This window comes from Macrobrachium rosenbergii, chromosome 47 (assembly GCF_040412425.1).
Source record: "Macrobrachium rosenbergii isolate ZJJX-2024 chromosome 47, ASM4041242v1, whole genome shotgun sequence".
Lineage (NCBI taxonomy): Eukaryota > Metazoa > Arthropoda > Malacostraca > Decapoda > Palaemonidae > Macrobrachium > Macrobrachium rosenbergii.
Genome location: NC_089787.1, coordinates 30441338 through 30454089, shown reverse-complemented (window position 1 = coordinate 30454089; position 12752 = coordinate 30441338). Strand labels below are relative to the sequence as shown.

At 38.8% G+C, this 12752-nt stretch overlaps 1 protein-coding gene across 1 annotated transcript; it reads left to right on the top strand.

The window, feature by feature from the left end:
* Positions 1–5899: 5899 nt before the first annotated feature.
* On the top strand, positions 5900–12171 carry LOC136830904 (uncharacterized). Its single transcript, XM_067090876.1, has 9 exons — positions 5900–5980; positions 7485–7668; positions 9271–9401; positions 9669–9806; positions 10066–10144; positions 10244–10380; positions 10588–10699; positions 10819–10927; positions 11433–12171. The coding sequence occupies exons 2-9, from the start codon at positions 7623–7625 to the stop codon at positions 11617–11619; spliced, it is 939 nt and encodes a 312-aa protein (XP_066946977.1). The 5' UTR covers positions 5900–5980; positions 7485–7622; the 3' UTR covers positions 11620–12171.
* Positions 12172–12752: the final 581 nt, after the last annotated feature.

The following is a 12752-nucleotide window of genomic DNA, read 5'->3' as shown; positions in this document are numbered from 1 at the left end:
GACAGGGTCATCATTCTGCACTTAAAAAGTACATTATTATGATGATTTTTATTAGCCTACATTTTTAAAAGAGATGGTGCCTGTTGTGCTTCTCTCTCAAATCAATAGTGTTCAGGCAACACATCTCACTGGTCACCTGGTTCTTTGGTTCATCCAAAAGCCAGTTCTTTTTAACCTGGGTCAAGGCCTTGTTCTTCACTGTACTTATTAGTCTCACCCTCAATTCTAATCCAAATTCTTCCATAAGCTTCCTCACAATGACCAATTTTCACTTTATCAACATCTCTCCTACTCCCTTTGTACGCACCTCTTATCCTGTGATATCAGATTTCATCCACCAAATTCTGTGATAACGGATTTCATCCACCAAAGAACAGCAGCAGAATCAGTCTTACTCTCCAGTTTCTCTAGTTCCCACTGCAGGACAAGATTGATGCCCTTTACTACAACTTCCAACTCGGCCACATTAATATGACTGCTATCATGTTTCTTCCACAACAAAGCTGCATCCTCAACCACAACACCACCTATCTCCAACACAACTCCCACCGCTGAAACTACTCACATTGCACCAAAAAACCACATCCTCAGACCGAGAAACTTGCCACTGCCCTTGAACTGGATGATCTTCATTTACCTTCTGGACAACCTCTTTGAGCATCAACACAACATCTGGGTCTACATTACTGTGCCATGACCTACCACCTGCTCATCGCTTCGCATAGCCACAAGCTACTCGTAGCCAATTGGCAATGGGGCACTGGCCCACCAATTTTCCACAAATTGAGAACAACTTTCGTCTTGGTATCTTGTTCGAAACCTCTGGGATGGCATTACCTCTTGCAAAATACCGAACACCATCTTTCTCACTTATCTTAAGACCCAAAGCAGCACTTCCAGCCAAAGTCTCAGGTGGTTTAGCAATCAATCCATTCAGTTTTAAGTAAGTGTAAGTGACCAACTCAGAAGCTAGCACCTGACTTTCGTCAACCAAAATGTCATTGATGTAAGAACTTGTAGACTTTTATGTACTTACTCCTTCTCAAAACAGTTTTTAAAATTTATCCCACAATTTGAGGAGCAGAATTCAACCAAAATCCCAACCTTGTTAAACAGTAAGTCCACCCTTTGTAATTTACGAGTTGATGACACCACAGCTTCTTGGCCACTCTAATTTGCAGATAAGCCGACTTCAAATCTACAATAGCTACGTTAAAGTAAACCGCCCCGTATTCGCGGCCTCACTATTCGTAGATTTCTCTGTGGAACATATCTACCCATTATTCGCAGAAAATTCGCCCATTCACGGTATTTTTCACTGAAAAATACTAATTACTATATTTTCGTATCATTTTCATGACTAAATGCACTTTTTATGATAAAACTATTAAAATACTTGGGGTAAAAGCATTTTTAGTGGGTTTTTTGTGTTTAAACTATCAAAATAGGCAGTTCTAAGTGTTTTAAGAGGGGTTTTAAGTATTCGCAGATTTTAGTTATTTGCGGGGGTGCGGTACGCATCCCCCGCGAATACGGGGGGTTTACTGTGCCTTGCATTCTGCACCATTCCCTTAAGGTCTCACCACACACATCAATAGCATCATCCCCAGTATGGCACTCAACAAACCTGTTAATATCTCTATTAGTCCAGCACTGGTCCAACTTTATTTTTAGTTGGTTGCTCAACAGCCATTAAGGGTATGACCCCATCCTCAATCTGCTTGTCCCAGGGAACAAAATACACTCTTCAACCCATCTATCTACTTCCTTCTCAAACTCCCTTCTCTTCCATTCATCTCATCCTTTATCATAACAACTAATCTCATTCGTCAACTCTACCCTATTTCCCTCTTTGACAAACCACTCTACTGTCCATTGACTCCCATCAAATCTTGTCACAAAATCTTTATCTTCAATTGTAGTAACACTGGAGTTACCACATGTGTTAGCCATAACACCATACTCTGAGTTACCACTTACCACTGAACATCTGGCCCTACCAACCATAACTTTGCCCTTAGCCAATGCAAAACCTCCAAACCCCTTCATTGCATTCACACCCAAAATTAAATCAACATTGTCAATTACTTTCTCAGCCACCAAAGTAATTATAGTAATTTCCATATCATCAATATTCAATTTTACATAAGTTTCACCTTTACACCAGACCTCTCTCCCATCAAAGGCAGTTAAGACCCTTCCTCCACTAACTTTATCCACTAAATGTGAACCAAGAACTGTAGTTGAACAACTAGTGTCCACCAAGCCTACCACAGAATACACATTCACCTCCAATTTAACAAATGGTAATCACGAATGGGGGGCCCTTACACCTCCTGAGGGTGAAGCTGTTGGTGCACCAGTCCCCCTTTTCTCATTTCCCGAATCACATTGAGTTGAAATATGACCCACCTTATTACATCAAATGCACATAACTGGTTTTTGGTCCTTACAATAACGCAGCAAATGTGGGCCTCCACACCCATAACACTGACCCCTGAATTCACCAAAACTTTGCCTACTGAACCCATTTGCTCCCCCCCCACCCAACCATTGCTTTACTCTCAGCAGACTTGGGCCTAGATGTACTCGCAGTAGCAACGTCACTGAATGTATTAGAAGTCAGTATTCTCACTCTACTAATAATTTCACTCATTGCCATTCCTTGTATTCCTGGTAGCTGCTGCAATGATGCACTGACTTGACTAGGCATACCATTCACAAATGATAACCTGTCTATGCGTTTCAACTCATCCCCCTTAAACCCAGCTAACCCTGCCAACCTTATTCATTTGCAAAAACATCTACCTGCTCCCCGGGCCACATTGAATTAGCCTAGTTAACTGGTAGAACTAAGCAGTAACTGAGCTCTGCATGGGGTACTACTTTGGAAATTAATTTTTGCTATAGTATTTTGGTTGCTTATCGAGAATTTACTGTTATTTTTTGTCGGCCAACTGTAATTAACCTCAGAAGTTGTATGCTGGCCGTCCTAGAATGCTATCGCCTATGTGCAATGTCATGGGGGGAGCTTTTGGTAAAAAGTGGAGTTTCCTCCACTGGGGGTTCCAGGAGGTGGAGCCTCCCGACTAAGTAACTTGGCCTGCTAGGTTAGGTAAGGCTAGGATAAGTTAGGTTAGTACAGTTCCTTTATAAATAGGTTTCCTTAGCCAATCCCTTCTTAAACATATGGCTCCCTGATGACTTGTGCATGCGCGGAACCATTCCATAACAACAACATGACAGTCCGGTCTATCTCCCGTTTCCAAAGCCTCGCATCCCCATTGGGTCCCCAACCATGTTAGGTAGATATGAGGTTAATAATAATTGACCTACAATGAACAATGCCGCCTCCTTCATTGGCAACACTAAAAGTATCGGAAAAATCTATTTCCCAGGTAATGGTCCGTGCAGAGCTGTTGCTTAGAAATATCGGTTAATTTCCCAAATGCTACAAAAGCTCCATCTGATAGAGCTTTCAATCTTGTCACTATCACCTGGGTCATCTTCTTTCATTTCCAAATGCAAGGCCAATGCATCACCTAACAAAAAAATAAAAATAAAAAATGGAATAAAAGCAGTTACATTATTCACTTTCTGAAGCCCAGCGAGCAATTTTACCTTTTTTTAACCATGCAATTACATATACCTCGCTCTTACAAGGCTTAATCATATCTGTTGAAATTTTAATTGTCTTCTTAACCATAGCTGCCTGGATAGCTTGTAGTTCAAAATAACACGAAAAATGCATAACCAAAAACTCACCTTATTAGACTTCAGTACAGGGCACTAATTCCAAAACAAACTTCAAACCCTAAAAGAACAACATATGAAACAACAGACTGGTACGTCCCAACAACCACAGCCTAGCTCTACCAAAAGACATGGATTCTCTCTCCCCGATCACAGTACTTCCTTCACCTATGCCAACCCCCTCCCATCTTTGCCTTTACAAACCCCCACCCAATCCCCAAGACCACACTGATTTCAGAAGTAAATGAAATTATGATTTACGTAACCTAAGAAGAGATGAAGAAGACAGTACAGAATAGCTATTTCCTTGAGGAAACTATAAAGCAAGGGCTTTATCCCAGAGACTAAAAACTCCCAGTCAAAAACTGAGGGTATCTGAGGCATATACTCGATGGACCGGAGTTCAGTTCCCCCGGCCGGCTGATGAAGAGTTAGGGGAATTTATTTCTGGTGATAGAAATTCATTTCTCGCTATAATGTGGTTCGGATTCCACAGTAAGCTGTAGGTCCCGTTGCTAAGTAACCAATTGGTTCTTAGCCACGTAAAATAAGTCTAATCCTTCGGGCCAGGCCTAGGAGAGCTGTTAACCAGCTCAGTGGCCTGGTAAAACTAAGGTATACTTAACCAAGAGAGAGAGAGAGAGAGATTCTCCTCTCCAACAGTTCTATCTCGAACTTCAATCACCTATTGACGATGCAGAGGTCCACCTTTAGATAAAGTTTTAATTAAAAAAAAAGGGACCAGATAATTTGTGTGCAATCCTGCCAGGTTACCTACAGACAAACCAAACTGGAAACGAAAATTGGTTGGCGATAGTAATAAATCTGGAATATAATGAGGTCTAGAATTGAATTTGTCTGGGAAGCACTGGCCCTTAGAACTTGAACTGGGACACCATAACAGCTCTATAATAGACTATATTATTACTATACGTTACTGTATAGCGTATGGTAAACTAAACGTTGCGTTGAATTAACGTACCTATTCTACAGAAAAGTACAACGAAACTATATATATAAGTTAGTGACTTAAAAAAAGACTGAAGCACCTTCAATTGTATGAGGCTTACAGAACTGATAATTAATAAAAGACGAAATTTTCAGCCCACTGAAGATGCAATGACAAATAAACTGCTTTGATATTCCTAAAAATGAATGTGGTCACATATTACAATTTAAACGAAACTTCAAATAGAGAACTGAATTCCTGCTTGAAAATGCGGCAAAATCTAGTATTAATAGTAATTAATCTTGATCCCAAATAAAACAACAAAAATGATCAAACAGCTAGGAAACTGAGTGGTTACCTTGATATATAGGAGTTTCCTATAGCTTAAGGAAAGATTCCTCGTTGTTCTGAAGTAAAAATACAGGAATATAGTAAACAATCCATAGTTGGAAATGTGACACAAATCCATCTAAAGAGTCGCACATTAAGGTCATTTTTTTCCCATCATCCCTCCACCCCCCTTAGATTGAAGTAAGATATTTTTGTAAATATGTATCTATGGTCCGTAAGTACATAATATCAACAAAGACGTTGCAGTGACGTTATATTTGGTATTTACCCCAAGGGATTCATTGGTTCGTCTCTGTTTAATACATGTCTCAGACAGGTATTAAGGCCATTTACACCAACACAAGTGTCCGTCTGGACGGCGGGTATTGTCTCACATTGTTACCAAATGGAAAATTCAAACTTTCAGATTCTGTAAATACGAGATCTTAAACAATAGTGACACTTGGGAACCTGCATCAGAACTTGTAAAATATGTAATGGATGGTGTTTGTCATAAAGGGTGTCAAAAACGTCTGAAAGATCTACAAGATTCAACTAAAGTGACCCTACAAGAAGTATCTGAATCTGAGAGCGATCCGGATCTAGAAACACAAACGTGAGCCTTTTCCATCCATTCCCTTAGTCACTGGAAGCCTAAGGTTCTTCAGATTATTTATATCCCAGGTATGTCTAATGTAATTACCTGGTACTAGTATATATATATATATATATATATATATATATATATATATATATATATATATATATATATATATATATATATATATCTATAGAGCAGTCTTTTTTTCCATCTGAATCTGGGGTTTTCTGAAAAGTACGAGTGGCAGCCCCGCACGCCCCTTACAGGTCTAACCCAACACAACGGAATGCAAGAAGGTATTGAGTCAGACACAGTCTTACCAGTACCGGCGAGGTCATCGTTTCCTGGTGAGTATCTCCGTATTGTGGTCATAGTTTCAGCCTTACGCCTTCACGGCTTAACGTTTAGCAACATCACACTATCCTTTTGGTGAAAATCAAAGTTTCCTTGTGAAAGTTGTTGAATATCGACGCCAATCTTCCGTAGATATCGCTGGTTCCGGTCATTGTGTACAAATTACATAACCGTGTTTGGCTTGATTCTTGTGTGGTCAGATTTTATTTTGATGGTTACGCCATCTATGTTGACTCACATATGCGAAAATAGTTTAACTGGTATATCAGTTGTTTTACAGGAAAACAATAAATATCGTGTCAGTGCATACGTGAGTTCGAACATCACCAAAACGTAATCAACGGAACGTACCCTAAAAGATTCGTTCGCTCTGGGAGTTTCATAGAAAAGAAACTGTGATTCGCTACTTTCTTGTAAAAGAAAGTTATATTTAAACCAAGGACTGTGTTTCGAGATTAGTGAATACTATATTTAAAAAAAATTAAATTAAAGGATGAATTTCAGGGAAAGGCGTAATTGTAGTTTTTCTAAGAGTTTCGATCAGGATCCGAATGTCTGGAGACATGAAAGGATGACCTTGAATGCGGTATTTAACGCCAAACACAATGAAAGGGCTGGAATTTCCTATTGATATCCTCCAAGAGGAGATTGCTCATGTATTCTTGAAGGATATCCGAGATCCATTCTGAGAAGTCTTTTCTTGTCTATCTGCCTACCACGCCTTAGAAGAACAAGGAGGAAGCGATAGACCACGGTCTAAGAAAGACTATGCGATGTTTATAAGATAATGGAAGAGAATACCAGAACATGATAGTAGGAGCACAACAACATTCACAACCGAACAGCGTATTCCGAATTTCCGATGATTGCCGATTTCCGCCGGTAATTGTGGGAAAAGGGCGCACAGCTACTACTAGGCCGAAGTAGTACCTACTAGAGAGAGAGAGAGAGAGAGAGAGAGAGAGAGAGATTCAATCAGTTTAGATGAAGGAGACAAACAGGTAGAAGTTATTTAACATGAATAACATTCCAAAGAGGAACGAATAGGCAACCTTTTCTTTGGACCTTGATGAAAAGAATTAACAGTATCTTAACATAAACCGGATTTTTTTCAGGGTAAGACTGAATCTTTTGAAAGCTTGTGAAAGACTTCAGTAAATGTGCGGAAATGATGGAAATAGGACGAAACTATGCTATACCTTACAGGCACTGTATCTAAGTTATGAAATCGCCTGTCGCAAAAGTTCACAAGTCAGCCAATAGATAATGATTGTGTCTTCCACTTTCTATTCATTTAATTTCAGAATATACCCTTGGAGCCAGAGTGTATGCAGGATTGGGGTAATTTTAAAAAACTTTGTTATGTTATCTATACAACTTTTAAAAGGCACTTTCTCCTATTCTTATTACAAGTAAATACAAAATCTATTGAATCTCTTGAATTTTACATTTCATAGCGCATTACATAATCACATAATTAGCTTTTCATTGCAACAGCAGTTCGCAGTTGAAATCAACCAGGATTGACGGAGTACTTCATTGCAATACTTGCTGTGTATCAACACATTCTGACTGAATATCTACTGAACGCTGATTTCAGAATAGATCGATTACGCTGACGGAGTGCATTCAGATATGTGGGTGCTTGCGCTTCTGCTGTTCGTTTACGTAGGCCTATCTGGTAAGCCTATTTTATTATTATTATTATTATTATTATTATTATTATTATTATTATTATTATTATTATTATTATTATTATTATTAAGAAGGTTATGGACTGCTTTTAACAGATACATGAATATATAGCCTTAGCACGTACAAATAAGCCACTTATAATAATAAACACACTTAATAATAGGTTCCCATAGGAATGTGGTTTTCTTTTTAGAAATTACTTATATAATTTATCAGTTTCTTTCTTTCATAGTAGCTTGCTTGGAAACATTTGCTTACATTATCTCACTTCTGTCCATATAATCACATAAAACCAAATATACTGACAAATGTTCTAATACGTTTAAATAAATCTTCAATACTTTCATCAAACATTCTAATATTTATTTAAATCCAAAGGAACATCGCTGTATGGGAGAGATCATTGTCCACTGTAAGCGATTAAAAATTATAATCAACTCCTCAATTTACTTTTATTTTCATTCTTAATTTTTCTTTGTTATTGTAATTGTATCTCACGTTCCATTTAAAGCAAACTTCAAATAGTATTATGTTCTGTCTTGTACTAACAGAATGAATATCCATGCAAGTCTCTCTCTCTCTCTCTCTCTCTCTCTCTCTCTCTCTCTCTCTCTCTCTCTCTCTCTCATATGGGTAGTCTATTCAGTTGAATTTTCCTTTGCAAATTGTTTTTTCACGTCTGTTAGATACATTCATTTATATAATAACAACCCTGTCCCAAGTAAGTCTGATAATTGGTGGCTTCCCTCCCGCATTTTCCCTATTTATCAAGGTCTCTTGACCTAGGTAAAGGTCTCTAAACCTAGGTAAAGGCCTCTGGACCTAGGTAAGGGTCTCTAAACCTAGGTAAAGGCCTCTAGACATAGGTAAAGGTCCCTAAACCTAAGTAAAGGCCTCTAGACCTAGGTAAAGGTCTCTAAACCTAGGTAACGGCCTCTAGACCTAGTTAAAGGTCTCTAAACCTAGGTAAAGGCCTCTAGACCTAGGTAAAGGTCTATAAACCTAGGTGAAGGCCTCTAGACCTAGGTAAAGGCCTCTAAACCTAGGTAAAGGCCTCTAAACCTAGGTAAAGGCCTCTAGACCCAGGTAAAGGTCTCTAGACCTTGGAAAAGGTCTTTAGACCTAGGTAAAGGAGGTCTCTAGACCTAGGTAAAGGTCTTTAGACCTAGGTCAAGGTCTCTAGACATTGGAAAGTTCTTTAGACTTAGGTAAAGGTAGTCTCTAGACCATGTAAAAGGTCTTTAGACCTAGGTAAAGGAGGTCTGTAGACCAAGGTAAAGATCTCTTGACCTTGGAAAAGGTCTTTAGACCTAGGTAAAGGTCTCTAGACCTTGGAAAAGGTCTCTAGACCTAGGTCAAGGTCCTTAGACCTAGGTCAATGTCTCTAGACCTTGGAAAAGTTCTTTAGACCTAGGTACACCCAGGTACAGGTTTCTAGACTTAGGCAAAGGTCTCTAGACTTAGGTAAAGGTAGGTAAAGGTCTCTAGGCCAAGGTAAAGATCTTTAGACCTAGATAAAGTTCTCTAGACCTAGCTATCTACAATAATAGACCCATCTTAACCCATCGATCCTTCTTCTAATTTGAAGCTGACGCCTTGGAATGCAGCAGCACCGAGATTGCCTGTGCCAAAGACAAGAGGTGCATTGCCCAGGACTACATTTGCGATGACCATTCCGATTGCGACGACGAATCCGACGAAGATGAAGAGCTCTGTGACGTGAGTATGATCTATGTATATATATGTACGTATATATACATGCATATATATGAATAAATAAATATAAATATATACATATAAAAAAGCCAAGTCATGTTAAAAATTTTCTGGATCATAACGGAACAGAATTAGTATTTGGAATTGAAGAATATTAACGTCTCAGCTCACACCATGAGCAGTAATTCTCGATGGAGCCATAGTGGCAGAAGTATATATATATATGTGTGTGTGTGTGTGTGTGTGTGAACAAAAGTATTTTCCAAACAGGTTTGGAGAAATGAGCGCTGCCCAGTGAAATCTGCTCTGTGTATCAGAAACGGCGAAGAATCTTGCGTGGAAATAGCAAAATACTGTGCCGCGACCAATCCACCTTGTGAAGGCGACCTGGACAGACGGATATGCTTGGTAATTATGATTTTTTATATTCTGTATCTTATAAATTACTATTGCCATGTTTTAATAAAACATAGGGGCACCATTTCAGTGTCCGTTACCAATTCAAAGGTGGATAGGCCTAATACCGCACTGTTTTTTTTTCATGTATCTTTTTCAGATGCTCAAATTATAGTCAGTTATATTCTGTGCCTTATAAATTACTGTTGCCATTTTTTAATACACATGCAAGCACAATTTCTATATCGATTTCCAATTCAAAGGTGGATAGGCCTATAACCTCAGTGATTTTTATGTCTTCAGATGCTCGAAGAGAGGAAGGCTTCAAGACCTCAGTAGCCTTAGACCAGGTAAAGTATTCCCTAGTACTCAGTGTCAATATTGGTCAGATACAATAACATTTCAAGTGTTTCAGTGACCTTTCATCTTCATCTTCTTTCTCTTCTCAGGTGGGAATGTGAACATGTCACAAGAATTGGCGGAAGCGTTCCGACAGGTTATTCCTTTCACGATATCACACGAGAAGTGTCCCCTGATGTATACCCTTGTGGGAGATACATGCGTCTCCATTTTCTTCATTGGCAGTGTACGTATCTCTCTCTCTCTCTCTCTCTCTCTCTCTCTCTCTCTCTCTCTCTCTCTCGCTTATTTATACATTGCTTCATGCACTTAGGTTCTAGGCCTATCTCCTCCTACAGGACCAAGCAAGCCAGTTGCATTCTTTGCTTAACGATCTGACGTTTTGTTCTGATAAGTTAAATTTACTAAAATTGTCTATGTTACTAACCCACAGATGAGCTGGGCAGAGGCTCGCGCCTTTTGCAACGTCCTCGACGGCGATCTCATGACCTTCCCTAAGAGTGTCACTCAGTTCGCGGGTATCGTTCAACACTTGCAGAAACACGGTGAGGTTCTGTGTGTCAGTGAATCTTCAAAATTATATGATAACTGAGTACAAAGTCTCCTGTAACTTGATTTTCTCTGGTAAATGATACAAAATATTCTTCTTCTTCTTAATTTTCAGGGCTGGACAAGAGTTTCTGGATTGGGGGAGCGCTTCAAAATGCCAGCGAAGGTTGGATGTGGGTTGATGGCTCCCCTATGGTCATGGGAACTCCATTTTGGGCTACAACGTAAGCATGTTGCGATCTTTTGTGTTCATAATGGGCAATATAAACTGTAAACTCAATTTGTTGCATTAAATTCACTGCAGCTAAGCTTGGTAAAATATATATTCCGCCTTAAGTAGTATTGTGTCTTAGACATTTCTTTAATCACATTCAAGCATAATCTTAGACATTTCTTTAATCACATTCAAGCATAATCTTAGTTCTTGATTTCTCTTAGCATAAAGTCTCTTTGACACGGGATTTTATAAGTAATATAACGTCTCAGATGTACAATTCTGTATGCAGATACAGTCTTCGTAGTGAAATTTCTGTACATATAGTTTTATTAAAGCAAACCCTCTGTGAAGATACAGCCATGTAACGTCATGCAAAAGTTCTGAAGTACATCAGTAGTTTTGAAATTTGCTAGTACGTGTGTAGTCTTTGCTGTATAATTTGCCTGTATAAGTACATTTTCTATATTTTAACTAGCAAATTAATGCCTTATAAATATAAATTATTCGCACAGGTACAGTCCTGACTGCGGTGCAGCGGAAACGGAGGGAGTTTGCCGCCGTTACCACCAGAGACCAGAGGAGGCCGCCCCAGGCCACTGCGCCAGCCTCTCTTTCGACCACTTCTTCTACATCACAGACGAAGACTGTCTGGACCGGAGGAGCCCTCTCTGCGTCTCCCACGAAAAACCCAAGATCTAGATCTTGGAAAAACCGTCGTCAGGACACGACCAACTTCGGAATTAGAGCGTCTTTCATTGGTCACTTCCCAGTTCTCCTTACTTTGACCGTCCCCTGAATCTGAGCGTCTTTCATTGTTTACTTCTCGCATAGTATTCTTCTTTGTCTTTTTCTGTTGGAGCTTGCAATGCAGGTTCGTGACCCTTCCACTCTGCGAATGATTCATTGATTTCAGCTTTCCTGGCGTCACAGTAACGAAGGTCATTGAAGTAGTTGTTCTTTGGGAATGTGTACTAATAATAATAATAATAATGACTGGAATTTAAGCGCCAAACATAATTCGATGTAATATCTGTAATGAAAAAAATAATTTGATATAGATTACCTTATGCATTTTGTAAGTGTCTTTTATTGTACTTGCATGATATGCAATGATCAATACAGTCTACTTAGGTTCAAATGCCCTTGGCATAATATCAGGGCATAATATTGTAACCAGCATTATAATATTTATCATCATTATTTTTGTTATATTGTAAAAGAAAATTAATATTATAAACGTGAGTAAGTTTCTCTTGAGAATTGTTTTCTTTTTTCGTTTTCTTAAGCAGGTGCACAAATTAACGTTGATAAATTTATTGAAATTGGAATATGAAATTAAGCCAAATAATGTTAAAACGAGAGGGTGGAAATTGAGATGGAAGAAAGAGAATATGAACGGAGGTTACAGTAAAACGAGTGAAAGGGGTTGCAGTTAGGGGACAAAGGGACGCTGCAAGAGAACCTTAAGTAATGCCTACAGTGCGCCATGAAATGGTCGTCAGTAATTCACAATTTTCAGACATGGAAGGAACTACTGAGGTAATAAGAGAGACAAAGCGATAAACACGAGACAAATGGTAAAGAAACCTATGAAATTATCATTATAGGAAACTGTCTTCCAGTTCAACTGAGTAATCGTCCAACTGATTTACTGGGGAATTGAGGAAAATCAAGAACCTTGTAATTGCTGAAGTTTAATAAAAAAGAAAAAGTTTTAGTGTTCAAAGACACAAAAGAAATCTAAGAAATAATTCTACTAAATTAAGGGAAATTTATCCCAAGTCAGTAGTGACCGGCTGTACGTAGTTGCGGGAACACTACACTGTTCGCGT

What these genes read in the sequence shown, in the direction of transcription:
- LOC136830904 (XM_067090876.1), top strand. Translation starts at nt 7,623, where the DNA reads ATGTGGGTGCTTGCGCTTCTGCTGTTCGTTTACGTAGGCCTATCTG. An exon ending in AAGATGAAGAGCTCTGTGAC is followed by an intron (nt 9,402 to 9,668) that starts GTGAGTATGATC and finishes TTTTCCAAACAG; the next exon opens with GTTTGGAGAAATGAGCGCTG. An exon ending in CCATTTTCTTCATTGGCAGT is followed by an intron (nt 10,381 to 10,587) that starts GTACGTATCTCT and finishes ACTAACCCACAG; the next exon opens with ATGAGCTGGGCAGAGGCTCG.